Source organism: Chiloscyllium punctatum, chromosome 22 (genome assembly GCF_047496795.1).
Source record: "Chiloscyllium punctatum isolate Juve2018m chromosome 22, sChiPun1.3, whole genome shotgun sequence".
In the NCBI taxonomy this organism is placed as follows: domain Eukaryota; kingdom Metazoa; phylum Chordata; class Chondrichthyes; order Orectolobiformes; family Hemiscylliidae; genus Chiloscyllium; species Chiloscyllium punctatum.
Genome location: NC_092760.1, coordinates 12,775,592 through 12,801,138, shown reverse-complemented (window position 1 = coordinate 12,801,138; position 25,547 = coordinate 12,775,592). Strand labels below are relative to the sequence as shown.

The 25,547-nt window shown below is 38.5% G+C and overlaps 1 protein-coding gene across 6 annotated transcripts in view; it reads left to right on the top strand.

Annotated features, from left to right (window-relative positions):
- The window catches only part of phf21aa (PHD finger protein 21Aa), a 336,953-nt gene that overhangs the window by 192,459 nt on the left and 118,947 nt on the right, over positions 1-25,547 (top strand). For 5 of the 6 annotated variants that reach the window (XM_072591807.1, XM_072591806.1, XM_072591809.1 and 2 more), the window contains exon 4: positions 9,698-9,844. In XM_072591807.1, the coding sequence (XP_072447908.1) occupies positions 9,698-9,844 (147 nt within the window). Of the gene's footprint in view, positions 1-4,896; positions 5,028-9,697; positions 9,845-25,547 lie in introns of those variants that run through there. The other variant, XM_072591811.1, reaches the window with a different exon arrangement.

Here is a 25,547-nt window from a genome sequence, read left to right as displayed (position 1 = left end):
GCTCTCTCTGTCCACCCTGTCTAACCCTCTGATTATCTTGCATGTCTCAATTAAGTCCTCTCTCAACCTTCCCTCTAACGAAAACCGCCTCAAGTCCCTCAGCCTTGCTTAATAAGACCATCCCTTCATACCAGGAAACATCAGAGTAAATCTCTTCTGAACCCTATCCAAACCTTCCACATCTTTCCTATAATGCAGTGATCAGAACTGTACGCAATACTCCAATTGTGGACGCACCAGAGGTTTGTACAGCTGCAGCATGACCTCATGGCTACGAAACTCAATCCCTCTACTAATAAAAGCTAACACACTGTATGTCACCTTAACAATCCTGTCAACTTGGGTGGCACCTTACAGGGATCTGTGCACATATACACCGAGATCTCTCTGCTCATCTACACTACCAAGAATCTTACCATTAGCCCAGTGCTCTTTATTCCTGTTGCTCCTTCCAAAGGAATCACCTCACACTTGACCGCATTAAACTCCACTTGCCACCTCTCAGTCCAGCTCTGCAGTTTTATCTATGTCCCTCTGTAACCTGCAACGTCCTTCAGCACTATCCACAACTCCACCAACCTTATTGTCATCCGCATATTTACTAACTCACTCTTCTATGCCCTCATCTAGGTCATTTATATAAATGGCAATCAGCAGTAGCCCCAAAACACATTCTTGTGGTATACCACTAGTAACTGAACTCCAGGATGAACATTTACCATCAACCACCACCCTCTCTCCTTTCTCTGATCCAAACCACTAAGTAACCCTCAATCCCTTGCCTTTGTATTTTGTGCAATCGCTTACCGTGGGGAACTTTATCAAACACCTTACTGAAATCCATATACACCACATCAACCGTTTTACTCGCATCCACCTATTCGGTCACAATCTCAAAGAGCTCTAAGGTTTATGAGGTCCGACCTACCCTTCACAAAACCATGTTGACTATCCCTAATCAACTTATTCCTCTCTAGATGATTATTAATCCTATCTCTTATAACCTTTTCCGACACTTCACCCATAACTGAAGTAAGGCTCACTGGTCTAGAGTTGTCTCTACTCTCTACTTGAACAAGGGGACAACGTTTGCTATCCTCCAGTCTCCTGTCACTATTCCTGTTGAAAATGACGAAGTAAAGATCAAAGGCTCTGCAATCTCCTCCCTGGCTTCCTAGAGAATCCTAGGATAAATCCCAACTGGCTTAAGGCACTTATCTATTTTCACACTTACCAGAATTGCTAACACCTCCTTGCAAATGTCAAATCCTGTCTAGTCTAGTAGGCTGTATTTCAATATTGTCCTCAACAACATTTATCTTTTTTTCAGTATGAATACTGACAACAAATATTCATTTAGCGCTTCCCCTATCTCCTCTGACTTGAATTAGCATTTTACTTGAGTAATATGTGAAGAGACCTTCCCTTTTGCAGCCATTTCAAGCCTGCAACCTCAACAACCAGAAGGACAAGAGTAGCATAAGCAAGGGAATACCATCACCTATAAAATCCTCCCTAAGAGAGACACCACCTGACTTGGAAGCATCTCACTGTTCCTTTGCTGTCATTAGGTAAAAATCCTGGAAATTCCTTAGTGACAGCAAGGTTGGTCTCCCGACACCCCAAGGATTGCAGTTGTTTAAGACGACAGCACACCACCATATCCTCAAGGCACTTAGAGTGGGCAATAAATGTTGGCCAACCAGCAACACCCACATAAAATGCATTATTTAAAAAGATTAGCTCCCACATATACATTGAATGCACCCAGCTCACTCACATCTTCTGAGACATTTCTGCTGTCTATGAATTTAGTTACTGCTTGTTCAGCAAACATACATGCATGTAATTTCTCCATTTGAAAGACAAAGCTTTTTTCATAAGCTTTGTTTTTCAGCTCTGGAACAGACTGTGTCTTCACTACTGAGACCATCTTTCTTCCTGTCCATTGTTTTAGGCTAAAGCTAACAGTAATTTAATGTTCTGTTTCACACTCAGTTGAGCTTCTTGACTCTCATTCTCTTCACTATTGTCGTCTTTTCCATCAAAGTTAAAAATCTCACAACACCAGGTTATAGTCCAACAGGTTTTTTGGAAGCACTTGCTGTTGGACCATAACCTGGTGTTATGTGATTTTTAACTTTGTCCATACCAGTCCACTATTCTGTGCTGCAACACTGGCACCTCCAAATCTTATCCATCAATGCATTGTTCATCTCAACCAAAGCTTGTATACCATTGAAGCCCTTATCTGTACGCTTGTCATCTGTTTTCTCACCTATAATGACATTTTTCTAGCTTGCCTTTTTTTCTTGTGATCTAGTGCTTGTCTATCTGCTGATATTCTGGAGTAGTCTCATTTTCACACACTGCCTACCCTTTTTAACCTATAATGTACCTCAACATCTGAAGTTCATAATTCTAATTGCTTTTAAAATCCCTTTACGGCCTCAGCTTCTTGACCATTTCTAGCCCTGCCGCTCTTTTTTTGATGAACATCAACTCCACAATGTTGTCATCCTATTTTTGGAATGTTGTTTTTTAACCTTTTTTGTATCTTGAATTACCACGCCACCTATAAGATTAGGAAAAGTCTCTCCTTTGTTTGAGTGCATTTTTGCTTTGTACTTCTGTAAAGCAATTTTGAATGGTGTGCATTTAAAAAAAATGTTTGAAGATCTCGTGCAGTGAGTGGCATCCCCTCCTCTGAAGCTCAGGGTTTGAATTCTACTCCAGGACTTGAGACACAAGGCAATCTGCCCATTTCAGTTATCAGTCTACTAGACCTTTATCCTAACTGCTTCCAGTACATTTACATCCTTAAATAAGTCTCTAATATTCATCGCAAATGTGCTCTCACTCTATATAAACGAAGAATAAATAACCTATGTTCTTTTGCAATCAATTCACCTCGCAATAAAAATATAATATTCTATCGGCTTTCCTAGTTACTTGCTGTGTTTGCTGAGGAGACAACAAGCATCACAGTTTTTGATGCATTGAGTAATTGGTGGGACAGAACTAAATAACTTGGCCCTTAAAACCAAAGGTAAATAGCAAAACTCAGAAACTATTTTTTTAATTGCTGGCTTATTTGTTCCAAATCAAACATCAAAGAGCAAAACTCAGAATCTTGAAGTTAAAACAAATGGCAACCAAAAAGTGAAATACTTAAGATAATGGAAATCTGGAACGAAAACTGAAAATTTCATGCTGCAGTCTAGGTGCTATCTGTTGTCCAAAAGAATATTTGGTTTTCGAATCCTAGACAAAGGTTTGTTAGTCTGAGATGGCAATTTTACTTTGTCTCTGAAGATACTGCCAGATTTGAGTTTTTCTTGCATTTTCTGTTTTAATCTTCTGCTAGAAGACATGGCAAAATTTTGGGCTGTTTTTCTTGTTTCGGGAACAACATTTAATATAATTGTAAACATATTAAGCTGATCTCTAAAGGACTTTGTTCTCAAATACACTTTACACATTCATATAATTAAGTATTGAAGATCATTTGTGGGCGGCACGGTGGCACAGTGGTTAGCACTGCTGTCTCACAGCGCCAGAGACCCGGGTTCAATTCCTGCCTCAGGCGACTGACTGTGTGGAGTTTGCACGTTCTCCCCGTATCTGCGTGGGTTTCCTCCGGGTGCTCTGGTTTCCTCCCACAGTCCAAAGATGTGCAGGTCAGGTGAATTGGCCATGCTAAATTGCCCAGAGTGTTAAGTGAAGGGTTAAATGTAGGGGTATGGGTGGGTTGCGTTTCGGCGGGTCGGTGTGGACTTGTTGGGCCGAAGGGCCTGTTTCCACACTGTAATGTAATTTAATCTAATCACTAATCTAATCATTAATTTTCCATTCATATATTTGAAAGAAGATAAAAATCATATCAATTAGCCAATTTATCTTCAGTTTCTGTTTACTCTAGGGAAGGAGTTTCAAGATAGGTTAGGTCTTGTTTCAGTGAATTATATCTGAGAAAATATAATGAAATTGACACTTGTGAGGAGTTCAGGAATCGTAAGATTAGAACATTTTCCTTTTGTAAGTTTTAGTAGTAGCTTAGTCAACCCTGGATCAATTAATTTGAAAGAAGTTATTCAGAGTATAGTATAACCCATGGTTGACTTTCAAAATAAACACACTTACCTGCAGTAAAATCTAATTCTGTGTGAATTTAAGTTTTTGTTAGCATATTAATTATTTTGCAGAATTTAATATTCTTTGTAAAATGTGATGGTTCAGATCTAATCAGTGTCCCATAAGATTTAACCGATGCATTGCAAATAATTATTATTGACGTTCTTTTAAACAAAGAAAGAGTTCACTTTAATAGTTTTTCTGTCTCATCACCTGTATTCTGTTACATAACACTGATTTTCTTTCAGTGAAAGTGCATTTTAGGTTTCTGAACTTTGCATTTGTTTGAGTGATAAATGTGCACCAGCTGTTCTTAGTGGTGTAATCAAAAGGAAGTGGGAAGCAGCTGGTCCAGGTTATTTGAGGGTTGCAAACAGTAGCTGTGCTGCTAGGCCAAGGTCCCTGCAGGTTTGGCTAGCTGATCTCTGATACAGCATATGATGAGCTTGTAAGATTTGATTAGAGTAGGGAGTTGCTCCTCATAGTATCTGGTAGTTTGAAACACAATTGTATTTTTAATTGCTAGTGTTAAAATGGAGATCTTAGGTGTATATGAAGTTGAAAAGATCCCTTTTCCTGGGCCTCCTTTATTGTTCCCATAGGATTGTGATGCGTAGTTCATAATTATCTTTCAATTTCAGCAGTCCTTTTGTGATTGGCTATTTCTTTGTTTCAACCATATGGCACTAGCTCAGGCTTCCTTTGCTCCCACTATACTTTCCCTTGCGGTTACAGGGAGTTTTTTTTCAGTAGAGATAACTGGACTTCACTGTGTAGAGATGGAAGAGTATAAAATTGTTATACAGTAATTTTCAAGAACTCTAAGAAAGTACCTTCACTTGAGATTTAATTGATTTGTTCATCGCTAGTTTTGTGGATAAGACCTTGAGCAGGTGCAAATCTTTTGTGTATTTCCCTTCCCCCACCAACTCCTGTCAGTTTTCACTGAACCTTATAATTCTTTCATTCAGTTGCTGTTCGCACCCAGTGTGTTACTTCTGGACTGTTTTATTGTATATTGCTGCTATGTAAACGTGCAGTGTTTTGTGTAATGTTTGCAGATGTATGTGAATGCATGTAGAATGCTGTGTTTTGGTTGGGTAACTTTATTTAGCAAGTAGGTTTGTACATGTTGAATTTTTCTGTTTCTGCAATTTATATTTTGACACTGGATCACTTTCATTTGCCTTGTGTCCTATTTATTTCGTTATCTGTCATACTTAAAGTTCAAAATACATGATAAATATGAATGTTTGATCTATAACAGTATCAGTTAGAATAATGAGTAGATGGTGGTAAGACTGAAATCTTATGGAGAAGTTTTATTTTGCTTCGAGTTTGTTATTCAATGAAACATTACATAATGTGTTGTGTAAAGCAAGATAGGTGAATATTTTTCTAATATTATGTTGCTATTTAAATTTCTGATATGCATGTGATAGCTTTGCATTATAAATATACACAAAAGAATCATTGTTGAGAGTATTATCGAAGTGAATTGTGGCAAGTTTGGTCTAAAAAGGTGCTGCACACTAATGGTATGCATCATGTGAAAGAAAGGGTGTGCATAAAGATCTTCTAGAAATAGGATTAAATCATTCAGTTTTTTGGTGTTTGGAGATGAACTGCTATGAAAGTGTAACAACCTCCCTTTCCCCAATCCCAGTTTCTTTTTTAAAGTTATTGATTGATGCCAAGTTCCTCTTTGATAAGTATTAATACTCTTGTCCAAAAGATTGTGTATAAACTTAGGTTGAATATTGACAGATTGCTCAATCAAGAGGACAATGCTGAATTCTGCTGCATTAAATGCTTATAAATTAATACATCCCAAAATGGTGATCAAAAGTAACTACTAATTCAGTCCAATTTCCTTCCTTCCACTATCAAAGCCTAGCAGCGCACAGTATAATTCTAGTGTGTCTACAACAGTTGTTTCTTTTGAGACAGAACAGCATAGGCCTCTTACTGAACTTATGACCTATTCAGTTTGTATTCGAATGCCAAACCATGGTGAATTTAAACTCATTAATTAGATGTGCCAATTTATGTTCTTTACAAGGTTGCATCATATTGTTTCCCTTACTTTGTTTTATCCCTCCTACACACAACACATACATGTACTATTACCACACTCTTAAAAGTGGCAAGTTACTGCCTTCCAGGATTCTGTCAGTTTCACTGCAAAGTTGGTAGCCAAGTTGTTTTTGAGAACGATCCAGAATAGCAACCAGTATATAAACTAGATTTTGTTGGTGGCTCATCATTTTCTTTAAAAAAAAGTGAAGTTTACATCTTTGCATGTAAGTAGTTTTATTTTAAAATAGATTCTTTAGTCCTTGTATACTTGTACTTGTGCTTTCCAATAGTTACAGAAACTTATATCCGAATAGAAAGCTTTGAAGCATATTTCAAAAGAGACAACTCAGTTGAGGCTGATTGCTTTTACTGTTCACATTCTGAAAATATTGTCTTTCAGAACAATAACACACTGGTGCTCACAACAGCAGAAATTGCCAAGTATTGTTGTACGTCAGCTTATGTGATTAACTGCTTTTTTTAAAGCTAATATTGCATAGCCGGATGTTGTATTTGAAACCAGTCCTTGTAATTATTCCACTTCCTATCTCACTTGCATTTGTGGCTGATGAAGGGCTTATGCCAGAATCATTGATTCTTCGGCTCCTCGGATGCTGCTTGACCAGCTGTGCTTTTCCAGCACCACGTTCTTTGACTCTGATCTCCTGCATCTGCAGTCCTCAGTTTCTCTTTATTCATTGCCTGGTACCCATTTTGCAACTCTCCAGTCTTCAAAGTTAAGACTTTCTGTAAAGTACTGTCACTCCAAAGCAATTTTGAGTACTTTACATAATACATGTATGAACATACCATCTGTACACACCACCTTCGTCCAAGTGGATATTTGATAAGTGTAGTCCTTAAACAGCATGAGCTGAAAATGTGTTGCTGGAAAAGCACAGCAGGTCAGGCAGCATTCAAGGAACAGGAGAATCGAGGTTTTGGGCATCAGCCCTTCTTCCCGAAACGTCGATTCTCCTGTTCCTTGGATGCTGCCTGACCTGCTGCGCTTTTCCAGCACACATTTTCAGCTCTGATCTCCAGCATCTACAGTCCTCATTTTCTCCTTAAACAGCATGAAGCTATCTGACTGTGGACAATCAGTTTTATGAAATTGCTGCTAAGATCTTAAACTACATTTGTTACCTGTAAGTTACCATAATAATAGATTTAGAACAAAAGTCAGAGCATGTGAAATGCAGGACAATTTTTAAAATGTGTGACAAGCTAGCTACGAAACAACAAACAGAACATAGGTAGCTACTCAAACCAGTAAAATATGGGAAGTGTTGTTCCACTGGGAATAATTTTGGGACAATTGTTGTTAGCAACTGGTGAATTGAATCAGGAATCATATGTATGACTTCATAATTTGTGATGGGGTTAAATGATTCTTTCTTTAATTGGTACTGAAGACGTGTGATGAAATAAGAAATATTCATTAACCCGCAAGATCTGTGTGATTGTAACTGAATATATTGTGAGGGCATGCATTTTTGTAGTAAGATTAGGAGATCATGAACTGTTTCAATAAGAGACCAAAATGGGGCAGTTGAGAGGAGGATCCTGAAGTACATTTATACACATTTGTCAAAACAATGTCACACATTTAACAACTCATTTAACAACCCAAGCAGTGAGGTTTATTTGTAGCTGGAGAGATGGTATTGCACAGTACTTGTCTCAAAAGGATGTGAACCTTGGCTGGAACACAATTGTCAGTATGATGAATGGAAATTCACAAAGTATTTTCACTTTTGGGGAGTCTAAAATAATTGTAAATGTAAGTTGGTAACTCGCAAATTATCATTACCCTGAGTTTAGTTAGAATATGAAACTTTTTTCCGTAAAGTGTATTTAGGATAAATAACCAAAGGAAAAGGAAGTTTGATAAACGCATGAAGAAGAAATAAATATTGATAGCATAGGATTAGATGCAAAGTCATGAGAAACAAACACTGGAATTGGACTGGACTGGACTGAACGTCCTCTCTGTACTGTAGATTGTATCTGTGTGCATTCTAGTATCTTTCTGGCTGGACTCTTGTCCTTCAAACCATCAATTTTAGCTAATCCAAAACTCCACCGCCTATTTTCAATCTCGCACCAAGTATTGTTCTTATGTTGCCACTGTCCTCACTGACATATATTGAAAAAGGCACCCCATACCTCTAATTTAAAATTGATATCCTTGCAAGGCATCTTTTTCCACACCCAGTCCCCCTCATTATACCTCATCAATTTATATCTGTGAAGTTGTTTCAAAGGTTTTTGAAGGTGCTAGCAAAACATAATTTAATTCTTTAATGGATACGTTTATATGTATAATTGGTCAAGGATCATTGCGTCCTCAACAAGAATAGGATGCCTGCCTTCAATTTGATTCGCCTTAGCTCATGGATGAAAAGGTAGTTTGCTTTGTCACAGCAGCTATGATCAGCTAAAGCAGCAAGGATCACAAATGAAAGCTACACACTTTGGTTTATGTGGTTTTGTACCTGTTTACTGAGACAATAAGTATAAAAGATCAAGATACACTTTGAATTAGCTTGATAATTCATGTAGTTTTTTCATCTGTGTTTTTTCGAAACAAAATCCACTCTGGATGTGCTCCCATCACTTAGATCTTAGCCTATTGGCTGAGCAACAGATAGATAAATAATCAGTCTTGATGCTAATCGATTAGGTGCTGAGAAGCATATAGGGGATGGTACTGGTAATTGTTTGGTAGTAAAGAATGAGAGCATCACTGATAAATATGTATTTGTCAAAAATCTTTCGTCTTGCACTCATTAAGACATTTTGCAAAATACAACTTCACAAGGAAAATCCAAAATTTATACTGTATGACAAGAGTACTGATTAGTTGAGAAGTTAGTGTCAGTATTTCAACAGTCTAGTTACTGTTTTTTGTCTTGAATTTGTATTCTTGTAAAATTTCCTGATCAATTTAAGACAAAAAGCTTCATCAAGATCTCTTGGCAGCAGTGTGAAAAGCGTAGCGTTAATTTGTTTTTCTGTTCAGGTGAATCCTTTTGTTTGTTTATAAGATCACCAGATAACAAATGAGTAAGGCCATTTGGCCTTAATTCATTCAAACAGCATTAAACATAATGCATTGTTTGCACCACCAGGCTTTTCATTGCTTTATGCTGAGTGTTGGATCAGTAGTATTTATAACCAGTGAAGGCTAAAATATCAGGCACAGTGCAGAATGGGCAACTGATTTGCAATCACTGTCCAAAATATAAATACTTATACTTTGCTACTTAACTTGGCCGAATGGCGCATTTTTGCTCCTATATCTTGAGTATTCCAAGTCCTTTGTAGACTTCTGTATGAATGAGGTTTTGGCTCTTTTTGTTTTCTGTACTTTCTGTTTGATCAGCATTCTTCAAGGAAGTCCAAATAGGCAGACATAGCAAACTAACATGAATGAAGTGTTTTACATTTCTAAAATGCTGATTCTATCTTTTTGTTTCAGAAAAAAGTCGTTGAACAGTTGAGAAAAGATTTGATGGTGAAACAAGAACACCATGAAGGCAGACTGCCAATGCAACAACAGCAGGTACCACCACAGCAGCAACAACAGACTGTACCACAACTACTACCACAGCTGACCAGTCCACAGGTAATAGAATTGGAGGATATTTCGGCACTGAAGCAAATCTACTGGCGCATCAAATTCTCATTATAGTTTTATTCTTGAAGATAACCTTATTGTCGTCTTCATTATTATATATGGAACTGTTTGTTGAACCTGTAACTTGTTACACCCCTCGATAGCAATATCTGCACTGACCAATAAGGTAATCCCAATATTGAGCTTGATGGTTGTGTCAGTTTTTCTAATAATCTAAACCCTGCACAAGATTATTTTGTGTAAATTTAGCCAACTTATTTGGGTTAATTGTTAAATTTAGCACCTATTTCACCCTCCTTACAATTCTGTCTTCTCTAAAAGTCCAAGGACTATTATTGATTTGTATAGTAATCTGAATCCTGTAGATTCTTGTGATACCTTTTGGTATGCACACTAAAATAATGTTTTATCTTTCCTTAGACATTTTAGCTTGGCTTACTAAAGCATCAGATATATACATTTAAAGCTGGTTACAGTCTATTGTTATGAGCTGCATAAAAGATCTTTGTGTATCTTGTCAAAATGTGTGATCACCATGTCAGATAGAAGCTCTTTGGGTACCCAAGAGTATTCTATCAATGTAATATACAACAAAAGTACCTAGTAAGTATTGGAGCACCCAGGTTTGTAAGCTAACATGATTAATCAAGTATCCTTACCCTGTGAGCCTGACGTCGGTGGTGGGCAAGTTGTTGGAGGGAATCCTGAGGGACAGGATATATATGCATTTGGAAAGGCAAGGACTGATTAGAGATAGTCAACATGGCTTTGTGCGTGGGAAATCATATCTCTCAAACTTGATGAAGTTTTTTGAAGAAGTAACAAAGAAGATTGATGAGGGCAGAGCAGTAGATGTAAACTATGTGGACTTCAATAAGGCGTTCGACAAGGTTTCCCCATGGGAGAGTGGTTAGTAAGGTTAGATCTCATGGAATACAGGGAGAACTAGCCACTTGGATACAAAACTGGCTCAAAGGTAGAAGAAAGAGGGTGGTGATGGAGGGTTGTTTTTCAGACTGGAGGCCTGTGACCAGTGGAGTGCCACAAGGATCAGTGCTGGGTCCTCTACTTTTTGTCATTTACATAAATGATTTGGTTGCAAGCATAATAGGTACAGTTTGCAGATGACACTAAAATTGGAGGTGCAGTGGACAGCGAGGAGGGTTAGCTCAGATTACAACAGGATCTTGACCAGGTCGGCCAATGGGCTGAAAGTGGCAGATGGAGTTTAATTGAGATAACTGCGAGGTGCTGCATTTTGGGAAAGCAAATCTTAGCAGGGCTTAGACACTTAATGGTAAGGTGCGAGGGAGTGTTGCTGAACAAAGTGACCTTGGAGTGCAGGTTTTTAGCTCCTTGAAAGTGGAGTCGCAGGTAGATAGGAAAGTGAAGAAGGCGTTTGGTGTGCTTTCTTTTATTAGTCAGAGTATTGAGTACGGGAGCTTGGGAGGTCATATTGCGGCTGTACAGGACATTGGTTAGGCCACTGTTGGAATATTGCATGCAATTCTGGTGTCCTTCCTATTGGAAAGATGTTGTGAAACTTGAAAGGGTTCAGAAAAGATTTACAAGGATGTTGCCAGGGTTGGAGGATCTGAGCTACAGGGAGAGGCTGAACAGGCTGGGGCTGTTTTCCCCAAAGGGTCGGAGGCTGAGGGGTGGCCTTATAGAGATTTACAAAATTATGAGGGGCATGGATAGGATAAATAAACAAAATCTTTTCCCTTGGGTCAGGGAGTCCAGAACTAGAGGGCTTGGGTTTAGGGCGAGAGGGGAAAGATATAAAGGAGACTGAAGGGGCAACTTTTTCGCGCAGAGGGTAGTACGTGTATGGAATGAGCTGCCAGAGGATGTGGTGGAGGCTGGTACAATTGCAACATTTGAGGCATTTGGATGGGTATATGAATAGGAAGGATATGGAGGGATATGGGCTGGGTGCTGGCAGGTGGGACTAGATTGGGTTGGGATATCTGGTTGGCATGGGCGTGTTGGCCCGAAGGATCTGTTTCCATGCTGTACATCTCGATGACTCATTAAACTTGGAACAGTGTTATCTGTGCCCATTCCTTTTTGAAATGTTCATTATTAATGAGTAGAAATAGCCAGAACTTTGTAGTATGGCCTTTTTACACATATGTTGGCACTGGTCATGAGTCTTAAAAAATTCTGCCTTGTGTGTCAAGTTATTGAACCAAGCGAAGTGGTTCCTTTTCCATTTTTCCCTCTTGATATTCTGCAAATAATATAAATTGACTTTTGTTCAGCCTGATTTGTATACTTGCAGTACTGGTCTGTTAACTCCTTGATTTGTTTTCAAGTTCAGAGGCATTTGTGATGTTGCTGTGTGATCATATTCCTTGTTCCTTGTGATGTTGCACACACTGCAGATTCATATCCTATAACTAGGTTTGGCCTTTTTTGGTTGGTAGCTGGATCCATGGCTGGTGAAATTTTTTTATGCTCTGCCAATTTATGGCACTCCTCGTCACTGTTATTTATGTCATGCACCTTCTGGATCTCTGTAATGTTGATACATTATCAGCCATGTGTATTTATGTGACTGTCTCTTGGCAGGAATTCAATTATCCCTACGATCATAAAACGTGTAATTTATGTACGTGATGGTTAAGAGTATTATGCAATTGTGTGTCCACCTTCAACAGTCATCTTCCTGGTCAAACATCAACACCCTTGGGGATTTTGAGAAATGTTTCCCTTTTGAAGTATCTTCTAGTTGTATGGCTAGTTCAATTACCGTTTGCTCTCATTTCCCATACATTTATTCTTGGACTTCAGTAAAGCCATCAATGTTCCGCATGGTAGACTAATTAGTAAAGTTAGGTCACATGGGATTCACGGTGAACTTGCCGGTTAGATACATAATTTTCTTAGTGGCAGGAGATAGAGGGGTGATGGAGGGTTGCTTTTCAGACTGGAGGTCTCCTACCAGTGGTGTTCCACAGGGACCAGCTCAGGGTCCTATTTTGTTTGTCATTTAAATAAATGACTTGGATAAGAATATAGAAGGCATGGCTAGTAAGTTTGCAGATTACATCAAATTTGGCAGCATAGTAGACAGTGAAGAAGGTTTAGGCAAAAGTGAGGACTGCAGGTGCTGGAAATCAGAGTCTAGATTAGAGTGGTGCTGGAAAAGCACAGCAGGTCAGGCAGCATCCGAGGAGCAGAAAAATCAACGTTTTGGGCAAAAGCCCTTTATCAGGAATGAATGAGTGAAGGTTTTCTAAGATTAAAAAGGGATCTTGATCTGTTAGGTCACTTGCTGAAAAATGTCAGATGGAGTTGTATCTGTATAATACAGGTTACAGTACTGTCCATTAAACTTTTGATAAATGTGAGGTATTGCATTTTGATGCAACAAACCAGGATAGGGCTTGTACAATTAATGGTCGGGCCTTGGGCCGTGTTGAAGAACAGAGGGACCAAGTTCTTTGAAGTTTGTGTTACACGTGGACAGAGTGGTTTAAAAAGGCATTTGGCATGCTTGCCTTCATTGCTCAGACCTTTTGAGTATTGGAGTTGGAATGTCATGTGGTGGTTATACAGGATATTGGTGAGGCCTCTTTTGGATACCATCTCCATTTCTGGTCTCTGTTAAAGGAAGGATATTAAGCTGGAGAGGGCTCAGAAGAGATTTACCAAGATGTTGCTGGGTATGGAAGGTTTCAGTTACAAAGTAAGGCTGGACAGGCTGGAATTTTTTCACTGGAGTGTAGGAGGGTGTGAGGTGACCTGATAGAAATTTCTAAAAAAATGAAGGGTATAGATAGAGTTAATGGTAGTTGTTATGCTCCCCTTGAAATCCTAGGGAAATATTTTTAAGATAAGAGAGATTTAAAACAAGACATGAAGGGAATTTTTTTTTAACAGAGGGTGGTTTACATGTGGAATGAACTTCCTGAGGAAATGGTGGATGTGGATGCAATTACGATATTTGAATAAGTACATGAATAGAGATATGGGCCAGGAGCAGACAGGTGGGACGGGTTTAGTTTGGGATTATATTCGTCATGGATTGATTGGACCGAAGGGGCTGTTTCTATGCTGTATGACTTTGAGCTATGGTGTAGCTGAGCCATAACCAGAAACTCTGCAATTTTCTTTGAATTTAATTGATTTCCTAATTCATTTGCTTTCAACACCTCCTCAATAATAGCATGTTTCATTATAATAGCTAGTTCCTCTGCATCATAACTTTCATCTGGTCTAGTTTAAGTGCACAAAGTGTAGCTGTCCAATCAAACTTCTGAACTGGTCTGTTTCTTCATGGGATCTAAAATTACCTTTCCCAGTTTATTGAGATGCTGTTCATAATTCCCACACATTGCTCAAATACCATTTAATCTGCCCACCGTAAATCATCTCTGTGTGTCATAAACGTGCCTGACAGACACTCACTCTCTCTTTACATCTGTGATGTCAATGGAACATGGCTAGGTCTACTTTAAGCTGAATGCGGCCTACTTTTAGTGCTGTCATCCTAATCAAGTATTACCATTTTCGCTGCATGATTCAACCTATAAACACACTCTTTAATTTTCATAGCTTTATGTCATTATCACCTTTAGGTTTCAAAAATATTTTTTGAATTTTTTTAAACTCCATAAAAATCAATTGACTTAATTCCAAGAAATATTTTGTTAAAATAGGTAAGATCTTCAAAATCGCCTTTTCTGTGTAGGGGGAATCCACTATAACATCTTGCTCACTAAGTTTCTCCTAAAATCTCAAACTACTAGTCACATTAGCGTTTTATTTCCTACCAGGGAGCACTTTTTCTGTGTATATACACATATGTCTGTATGAGGCTGGCTGACTCCTATCTGGTACTTCTGTGTATGCACCAAATTCTTTCCAGCTCCCCAACTCATTTAATTTGGCAACCTGAACTTCTAACTTGTTTGAACCCATAAAACTTCTCAATCATGAGTTTCTATATCTTGTATTCTCAATCTGTTCTATGGCACTTTTTCTTGTAAAGTGACTATTTCTGCTCACAATGTTCACCTACCTATCTCCTGGGTTACTGCAAAATTCTATGATCTGAATTCTTTTGCAAGTTTGCAATTATTTTTGGGGCCATGACAGCTTTCAGAACTCTTACTATAGAATTGGGCCTTAGACATCTTTACTATTTATCATTGTCGACTAATTAAATCTAATTGCTATGTTTACCAGTACATAGCAAAAATGTGTCTTCCCTTATCCAATTCCTTCATGTCTATTGCTACAACTCAATCCGTCTCTTGCTAATGGGTGACTCACTGTGAACCATGACACTGCTTCTCATATCTTTATATCACACTTATTACTGACTTAATCTTAGGGCTTCAGGCTCATTACCTTTATTCCTGATGAAGGGCTTTTGCCTGAAATGTCGATTTCGAAGCTACTTGGATGCTGCCTGAACTGCTGTGCTCTTCCAGCACCACTAATCCTATATAATATATATATATATAGTCTACTCGTTTTCACTTAATCCTGCATCATTTGTTTGGATTTTTAATCTGATAAGGCAGATGGGCAAATTGGTAATGTAATTGTAAGATATGTACCCTCTTTTCCTTTGAACTCTTACCTCCGAATGTGAATGACTGCTTAATATTTTAATTAGAGAATGTACATCTTAATTCTGATTTTCCCTCCACAGATATGGTGCTGCCAAACTTGCTGATCTTTTCCAACAATTTGTTTAGGTTCCCAAAACAATTGCCTTGTCTACTTTTTCACTAGTGGGAGCACTTTTCTCCCCATATCTTAGAGTCATAGAGATGTACAGCACGGAAACAGACCCTTTGGTCCAACTCATCCATGCAGACTTGATATCCCAACTAATCTAGTCACACTTGCCATATCCCTCCAAACCCTTCCTTTTCAGTGACCCATCCAGATGCCTTTACAATGTTGCAATTGTACCAGCCTCCACCACTTCCTCTGGCAGCTCATTCCATACACATACCATCCTCTGCGTGAAAAAGTTGTCCCTTAGGTCTCTTTTATATCTCTTTTTCCCCCTCCTCATCCTAAACCTATGCCCTCTAATTCTGCACTCCTGCACCACAGGGAAAAGAGTTTGTCTATTTATCCTATCCATGCCCCTCATGATTTTATAAACCTCTATAAGGCCATCCCTCAGCCTTTGACACTCCAAGGAAAACAGCACCAGCCTATTGAACCTCTCCCAATAACTCAAATCCTCCAACCCTGGCAACATCCTTGTCAATCTTTTCTGAGACCTTTCTAGTTTCGCAACATCCTTCTGATAGGAAGAAGGCCAGAATTCCAAAAGTGCCCTAACCAATGTCCTGTACAGCAGCAACCTCCTAACTCCTGTATTCAATCCTCTGACCAATAAGGGAAAGCATACCAAATGCCGCCTTCACTATGTTAAGGACAAAAGGGTAACTAGTGAGAGAATAGGGCCCTTCAAAGATCAGCAAGGTGGCAGCTGCGTATGTGTGGAGCCGCGCGAGATAGGGGAGATAGTAAATGAGTATTTTGCATCAGTGTTTACTGTGAAGAATGACATGGAAGATATCAAATGGAGGGAAATAGATGGTAACATCTTGAAAAATGTTCACATTACATAGAGGAAGTGCTAGATGTCTTGAAACGCATAAAGGTGGATAAACCCCCAGGACCTGATCAGGTGTACGCTAGAACTCTGTGGGAAGCTAGGGAAGTGCTAAGTTATTTGTATTATCAATAGTCACAGGTGAGGTGCCTGAGGACGGCTAACGTGGTTCCACTATTTAAGAAAGGTGGAAAGGACAGATCAAGGAACTATAGACCAGTGAGCTTGACCTCTTTGGTGAGCAAGTTGTTAAGAGAGAATCCTGAGGGACAGGATTTACACGTGTTTGGAAAGGCAAGGGCTGATTAGGGATAGTCACTATGGCATTGTGCATGACAAATCATGTCTCACTTGATTGAATATTTTGAAGAAGTAACAAAGAGGATTGATGAGGACAGAGCATTGGATGTGATCTATATGGACTTCAGTAAGGCATTCGACAAGGATCTCCATGGGAGACTAGTTAGCAAGGTGAGATCTCACGTAATACAGGGAGAATTAGCCATTTGGATACAGAACTGACTGGAAGGTAGAAGACAGAGCGTGGTGGTGGTGGAGGGTTGTTTTTCAGACTGGAGCCCTGTGACCAGTGGAGTGCCACAAGGATCGGTGCTGAGTCCACTACCTTTTGTGATTTCTATCAATGATTTGGATGTGAGTATAAGAGGTATAGTTAGCAAGTTTGCAGATTACACCAAAATGGAGGTGTAGTGGACAGTGAAGAAGGTCATCTCCGATTGCAACAGGATCTTGATCAGATTGGCTAATGGGCTGAGGCGTAGCAGATGGAATTTAATTTAGATAAATGGGAGGTGCTGCATTTTGGAAAAGCAAATCTTAGCAGGACTGATACATTTAATGGTAAGGTCCTAGGGAGTGTTGCTGAACAAAGAGACCTTGGATTGCACGTTCATAGCTCCTTGAAAGTGGAGTCGCAGGTAGACAGGATAATGAAGAAGGCGTTTGGTATGCTTTCCTTTATTGGTCAGAGTATTGAGTACAGGAGTTGAGAGGTCATTTTGCTGATGTACTGGACGTTGTTTAGGCAAAGTTGGAATATTGCGTGCAATTCGAGTCTCCTTCCTATTGGAAGGATGTTGTGAAAGTTGAAAGGGCTCAGAAAAGATTTACAAGGATGTTGCCAGGGTTGGAGGAGTTGAGCAATAGGGAAAGATTGAAGATTCTGTTTTCCCTGGAGCGTTGGAGGCTAAGAGGTGACCTTATACAGGTTTACAAAATTGAGGGGCATGGATAGGGTAAACAGACAAGGTCTTTTCCCTGGACTGGGGGAGTCCAGAACTAGAGGGCATAGGTTTAGGGTGAGAGGGGAAAGATATAAAAGGGACCCAAGGGGCAACTTTTTCACACAGTAGTACGTGTATGGAATGAGCTGCTAGAGGATGTAAGGGAGGCTGGTACAATTGCAACATTTAAAAGACATCTGGATGGGTCTCTGAAAGGAAGGGTTTGGAGGGATATGGGCCCAGTGCTGGCAAGTCTGACTAGATTAGGTTGGGATATCAGGTCTGCATGGATGCGTTGGACCAAAGGGTCTTTTTCCGTGCTGTACATCTCTACGGCTCTAAACAACTTCAACAAAACCTCCTTGCTCTTGCAGTTAATAGGTTTAATAAGAATGTGTGTGTACATTGCTTTAACCTCCTCTGTCTGTCTTGCTATCCTCAATGGCTTGTGTACTTATTCACCAAGGATCTTTCCTCTTGCACTGGCTTTATAATTGAACCCTTTCACTGTCATTCCTTCTAAATGTAATCACTTCACATCTCCTCATTGAACTTCACCTGCCTCTTCTCCGCGGGGTCCTCATCTATGTCTCTTGTTTGCTCTTCAATGTTCGTAATACTTTCACGTTTGATATATTTCACAGACTTTGAAATTTTGCTCTGTACATCGATGTGACTATTACTGATATATATACACCAGGAAAGCATGGGTCCCAGCACTGATCACTGGGGTACTCCAATCCAAATATTTTCTAGCTCAGAAAAAATCGATGCTGTTACTGTTTGTTTTTATTCCATCAACTACAGCTTTTCTTTTTCTAGTCCATTGTGTGATGCTTTTAAATAACAAACAACACATTAACAGCATTCCTATCATTAGCCATACCATGACCAAGCGCAGGAAAATGGAATTAGAATATTTAGGTGGTTAGGGCATTTTTCTGTGCCAAATATCTCCATGATGCTACGCTTAACCAGTTCAACTACCTCCTTGAAAAAGCTGCAACTAATTCATTAAACATTATTTTCACTTAAGAAATCCCTGCTTTCCTTGATCTGCATTTGTCTATGTGACCATTCATTTTTGTCCCGATTATTGTTTCTGGAAGCTTGCTCACCACAAAAGTTAAACTGATTGCTGGCTTACCTTTCAACGTTTTTGGATAATTATGCAATATCTGTATTCTCGAATCCTCTTGAACCACTCCAAGTCTAACAAAGAATGAAAAGTTATGCCCAGTGCATCTGCAGTTTCTACTGTCACATCTGTGAGTAGCATCTCATCCACTCCTGATGCCCTCTCAACTTTGAGTGCAAATAGCCTGTCCATTGCCATCATAATATCAATTATAAAACCCTGTACTGTCTGAATTGCCATCTCTTTTACTGTTGCATGGGTAACATCTTTCTTTGTCATACAACATGGAAACTGTCCTTCAGTCCAACTTGTCCATACAGACCAGGTTTCAAATCTGAACTAGTCCCATTCTTGGTCATGACAATTGCAAAGTATTCACTTGATAACTCATCTATGCCTTCTCACTCCCCTTTTCAGTCTGTAATTAGTGCTACTCTTCTTAATATGCCTCAAGAAAACTTCAGCATTCCCTTTTGGTTGCAAGTCAATTTTCACATACTCTTTGCCTGTCTGATTTGCCTTTTCACCTCCCCTCTAAATTTTCTATGTTCAGCTTGATTCTCAAATGTAATAACTAATAACTGAGCAATAAATGCAGGCCCAGCCAGCGGAGTTCGCATCCACTGAATGAGCGTCGTAAGTGTAATTTTTCTTCTTTATCTTAGCTTCTATTTCTCTAGGAGGCCCTAACTTTGTTTGCCCGACCTTTCCTTTTCAAGGCATAATATACTTTGATTCTCTTTAAAGGCAGCCCATTTTACAGCTTCATTTTACCTGCCAACTTTTCTCTAATTCAGTCCAGATCTTTCCTTCCCCAAAATAATTTGGCGCTCTCTCAATTAATTATTCTTCCTCTGTTCATTTTTCTTTTCCATGGTTACCTTAAATACTGATAACACGGTCCTCAATGTTATCTCACTGATATTTGTTCCACTTAAGCCGCGTCATTTCTGTGCACCATGTCTAGAAGTACCTATTTTCTCATTGAACTGGAAATACACTGTTGTAGACAATTTTCCTGAGCATTCTGTTGGAACTCTTGGCTTTCCCTGCCTGTTTTTTCCTTCGCCAGTTTTGCTGCTTCTGACCAGAAAGAAGTTGCATTTATGTTGCAACGTTCCCAACCTGTGGCATCCTGAAGGGGTATACAGCCACTGAAGTGATTTTTGAAGTGTAATAACTGTTGAAATACTGTGATTGGTATGGTAAACCTTATTAACATCAATTATGCTTATTTCATGAAGCAAAACTTTTATGAGCAGATTGACTGAATTTGCTTCGGCAGACATCTCATTGGCATCTTCTTTAGCAATTAGGAATGAACAAGAAGTGGCACTATTCTATGAATAATTAATGTAAAAACCCTGCTGAAAAGATATATTTTTTACTGAGGAGCGTTTGAAATAAATTTGATAACTTTTTTTTTCAAAATGTTCATGTTTGAGTATCTTTTTCCTTTGAAAATGATAATTTAATTCTTAGGACTTTTAAAAAGCTGGACAACAGATTATTATTTAAACAATAATAAACTCCAAAGTTTCACCCGTGCACTGTAATTGAGGAGTATTGGGTTGCTCACTTGTTTTGTCATAGGATAAAGTAGGCATTTTATTTTCAACATGTCTCAATTTCGTTGTTACTATTCAACATTAAGGATTTTTCTCAAGCACAAGATTTGTGAGCCAATTATTTTACTTCAGTTGCAATAGAATGAACAAAGGAGATTTGAGCATGATTGTTGAAGTAAAGCGAGCATAACTTTGTAGTTTACCCAGCTTTAGTACTTTATTTGGTTTTCTCTTAAACAGATGGGCACTTGCACAGTTTTCATTATTTAAAATCCATTTATATTTAATTTTGCCATGTTCTTTCCTTGTTATCCCCATTGTTTTTTAAATCATGTTGATTAGGTTCCGGCACACATTTGTTATATTGGAAATTTTTTCTACTTTTATTGTTTTGAAAAAAATTGTATTTTGTAGATAGTGGAATTAAAGCAACGATTAGGCCAATGTCTTTTGGTTGGAGTCTTAAGCCTGTGTTTTTAGGATTTATTTATTTGATTTGATTTGAACAAAGGTCGATATGAAAGCTCTTGGGATACTTTCAGAGCAGCTGTAAACAAAATACTAATTTGATATACTGTATATTAGCCAGTGAAATTATATACTTGGCTGCCACAGCTAATTTCAACACCTTTAAAATAAAAAAAACAGCCATGCTGTTTGACTAAGAGACTCCAATACTAAATCTTGTTTGAGTTGGTTCAAACCTGTTTGATCAGTAACATAAGTGCCTTATTCCATATTTATGTTGACTTCAATTCCCAAAGACTATATTGAGAATTTTAATGGTCCCTAAGTGTGGTCTTGGATATTCTGCAAAAGCTGTTGGAATGTATTGTATACTCTTTTTATTTTTAAAGAATATTTTCTTTCCACCTTAGGATTCCCTGTGTTCTTCGAAGAGACTGGATAGTACTCTAATTCTCAGGTTCTGCCCGTGATAATAGATTAAGCTGCATGTAACCCTGGTTAAACCACATACATGTAAAATAATATAGATGGTGTTGATGTTCATTATTGCCAAAAAAATGGAGACGCATTGGATGATGTGCAAGAATAATACCAGATCTGGGAAGGTACAATGTCCTTGACAGTTAGAACTGCTCAGAAAAGAAAACACTCAAATGGTTTAAATTATGGAGTTGAAAGGGTATATTCAGATTTCTCCTCTTCCCAAGGAGTATCCAAACCTACAGATCATAAATATGAGTCATTAATAAATCGATAAGGAATTTGAGAGAGAATGTAATACATGAGATGGATATAGTCCATGCAGGAGAGCTGTATCTATGTTCAGCATGTAAGATCTTTTCAGTTATGTAATGCATCTTTATTCACCATAAATAGACGGTTTTGAGTCTGGAAATCATTGATTCCCTTACTAAGTATAAACATTGAAATTGATAAGAGATTGGTGGGGCAAATGAAAATGATCTTTTCATACAGATTTATGGTCAGGGTCAGCAAAGAAACATTTGGAACAAGGTTGGAAAAGATCTGTTTTAAAGTAACAAATGTATTTTTATTTTGTTTGGAAAATCTTACCTAATTTAAAGAACCAGAAACCAGCCATTTGACTCATTTAAATTGGCACAGATACTTTTTCATTAATTACCTGATTCACTTCTGGAAAGTGTGTAGAATGAGCTGCCAGTGAAAATGGTAGATGCAGGTACAGTTACAACATTTAAAAGATATTTAAATAAGTGCATGAACAGGAAAGGTTTAGAGGACTATGGGCCAAATGCAGGCAAATGGGACAAGTTTAGTTTGGGAAACTTGGTCAATGTGAACGAGTTGGACCATTCTGCATTGCTCTATGACTCGAAATTACTGGTTTTGAATTGTTTTTGAGTATTGAAATGGGATTTTGTGTGAACCTCAAATTTAGAAATTGTGTAGTTGATACATCAAAGTTTTGTGATAAATTTGCTGGTTTTTGCCTTGTATTTTTCTTTCTTCATCCTTCCCATGGGTCATGTAGATTAGGTTTCTATGCATGCTAGTGTTTGTAGGAGAAATAAACTGCCCATATGACAGAATTTGCAATCATCTTCATAAACTAAAATTTGTTTTGAGTAGACATTGACACTCAATTTAGTGCGATTTGATAGTGTTGGTGCTATTCAAGAATGAATCTGCTAGATACAAGTGACATTTTTCAAAAACATAAGATGAGCATGACACCAAGATTATGAACCACTGTGTCCAATCAATCTTTTTAAAATCTTATGAGCAGGAAAATAGAGAAAAATAAGGAAAAATAGGTGACATGTTGAGAACAGGGAAAGGCTCAGGAAAAATGTACAGAAGGAATCTTCGGTGTTACAAAGCAACTGAGAATGTACACAGAGGCTGAAAAAGATAATAAAAGTAAATTGTCTAGTATTATAGTAATGCGAGTAGAGAGGATGAAGTAGGCAGCGCTTGCCAATGTTGCTCTTCGTGGCCTATTATGGGCATATTCCATAACAGGAGAGAACCATGAGTGTGGCAGTCTGCTCAGAGGCAGAAATCTCATGTCTGTCAATACTTATTGAGCAGAGGAAGATGCTTGCTACTCATTAACTTGCTATGGTGAGAAAGGTCCATTTCAGGAATACATAGATACATGACATGAAGAACTTAAAAATTGACGATTGCATTTGATAATCATTATGGCTCTATGATTTTGTCATCAACTAAAGTGTGGAAGCAGGCCATTTAGCCCACTGAGTCCACACCGACCCTCGGAAGAGCATCTCACTCAGATCCAACCCCCTACCCTCTCCCTGTAACCTTGCATTTCCCACCGTTAATCAACATAGCCTGCACATCCCTGGACCCTATGGACTGGCAATTTAGCATGGCCAGTCCACCTAACCTGCACACTGTGGTAGGAAACCCTCATGGAGAGAATGTGCAAACTCCACATGCTCCAGGCTGGAATTGAAACCGGGTCTCTGGCACTGGAGTATTAAATGAGATGGAGGAAGGTTGTGAATTACTGCTATATTGAGGAGACTCCAATATGTCAGCAAACTGTATAGTATGGTTTCCACAGTACAAGGGAACGACAAAGCTCTCTTTGATAATTACAGATCAGTACCTCATATGCATAGGAGACCAGTTAACAGCAGCCAAAGAATGAATGTGTGAAAGTTTTGAATAAATGATAATTGTAATGCAGAAATCTCACCTTGCTGACTACATGGACAGTTTTAGATTTATTGAATCATGAGGTGGTTACAGCACACAAAGAAGCCTTTTGGCAATTCTGTTGTGCCGTTTCTGTGAAATGGCTATAGACAAAAGTTAGTCCAAAGTCCTCACCTTTTCCACATAACAAGCTTTTTCTCTTCATATAATTAGTTAATTGTATTTTGAGGGCCTCAGTTAATTTGTGCCCCTAACATGTTGAAGCCATGCATTCCAGATCCTAACCATTCACATCAAAATGTTTTTCTTCATGTCACCATTGCTTTTAATGCCACCTACCTTTAATTGATTTACTCTGCTTCTCCTTCCTGATGGTCTGTACGTTTAAAGGATAAATTCCATCCTAACAGTCTCCAAAGTCCAAAGGGAAATGTACTTCACAGTAGTTGACCGAGACCTTGACCATGTTCAACCCATCTGACGCATTTCTGTCCACACCCATTCTCCTCCTCCTCCCCTGAACACTGATAGGGTTCCCTTTGTCTTCATTTCCACCACTCGAGTCTCCACATTCCAAAGATTATCCTGTGCCATTTAACAACCCCTTTGTCTTTTACACTGAGTCTCCACAACACCTGTTCCATTTGTCCCTTCTCTGCCTCTTTGAAAGTACTAAAAACACCTGGTTCCAAACCTCTCAGTCCTGAAGAAGTCATGTAGGATTCAAAGCGTTAACTGTTTCTGTCCACAAATGCTGCTAGACTTGCTGAGTTTCTCCAGTATTTGTTTGTTTCAGATTTTCAGCATCTGCATTATTTTGCTTTTACTTTTATTTTTGAAAATAGTTTCCATAGCACTACCAGAATACGATGCTTTCCTTTGTTCCATATGTACAAATTCCAGCAAGTCATATTCTTTTGTTAGTATGGATTTCATGTTGTATTACATGCACTAATAGCATTGAATTTTGAAGTGTTGAGGTCTCTAGTGGTTTTGATAAAAATGTCTTGCTACTCCTTGACCATAATTCCATCTGTTTGAAGTGAGAGGCATTTCATTCATCACAGATCATTAAAAATTACTGTAATTACACAATTCATTATCACAACATTATTAGCCCTTTTGTGTTTGGCCACACTCATCCCAGATTATAACTGATTAATTTGTAATATAACCCCCTATTTCTCAAGCCAAGAATCCTATATGCTTTGCTAGCCACTCTCTCAACTTGTTCTCCTAACTTTAAACTGCCTGTCTGCTGAGCTTTTCCAGCAATTTCTCAGATTTACAGCAAGTCAGGCAGCTTCCTGAAATGTTAACTCTGATTCCTCTCCATAGAAGCTGCCAGACCTGCTGAGCTTTTCCAGAATTTTGATTTTTGCCTGATTCACAGCATCTGCAGTTCATTTGGTTTTTATTAAGTAGCAAATGAAATCTAATTTAAATGGTAGATAAATACGAAATGATTCATTTCGGTAGGAAAAAAACTAGTAGAGATATGAGGGGTACTATTATAAAAGGGCTGCATGAATGGGTTGTTCTTCAAAGGGTCATTGTGCACCTGTTGGGCCGAATGGCTTGTTTCCACACTAGGAATTCTGATTCTTTCCTCCTTTTGAGTATTACTGGAAGTCATACAACTCTGGTCAAATGCTCTGGCGATCACACCCAACTACTCAAAATTGCATCAATAGGACAAATAGTTTGATTCCACCACCAACATGACCAATTGTTTCTCTTTTTGTACTACAACCATAAAGAGACGTTTGTCATGCTACTTTAATGAATTCAAAAATAATCTGTTTACTATAAAATAGTAAACAATTCTAAAAATATGTGGCAATCTTTGGAGGGGATTTTTTTCCCTTTTGACTGCCTAGGTTTTTGAAACCAAAGTTGTGATCTGAAAAAGTTGCTAGACAATTCTCTTCCAAAATCAGATTTTCCAGCATCTTCATAAAATCCTTATCTCACTAAAAGCATCTAATCTGTGATCCTGAATTAGAATGAGAAT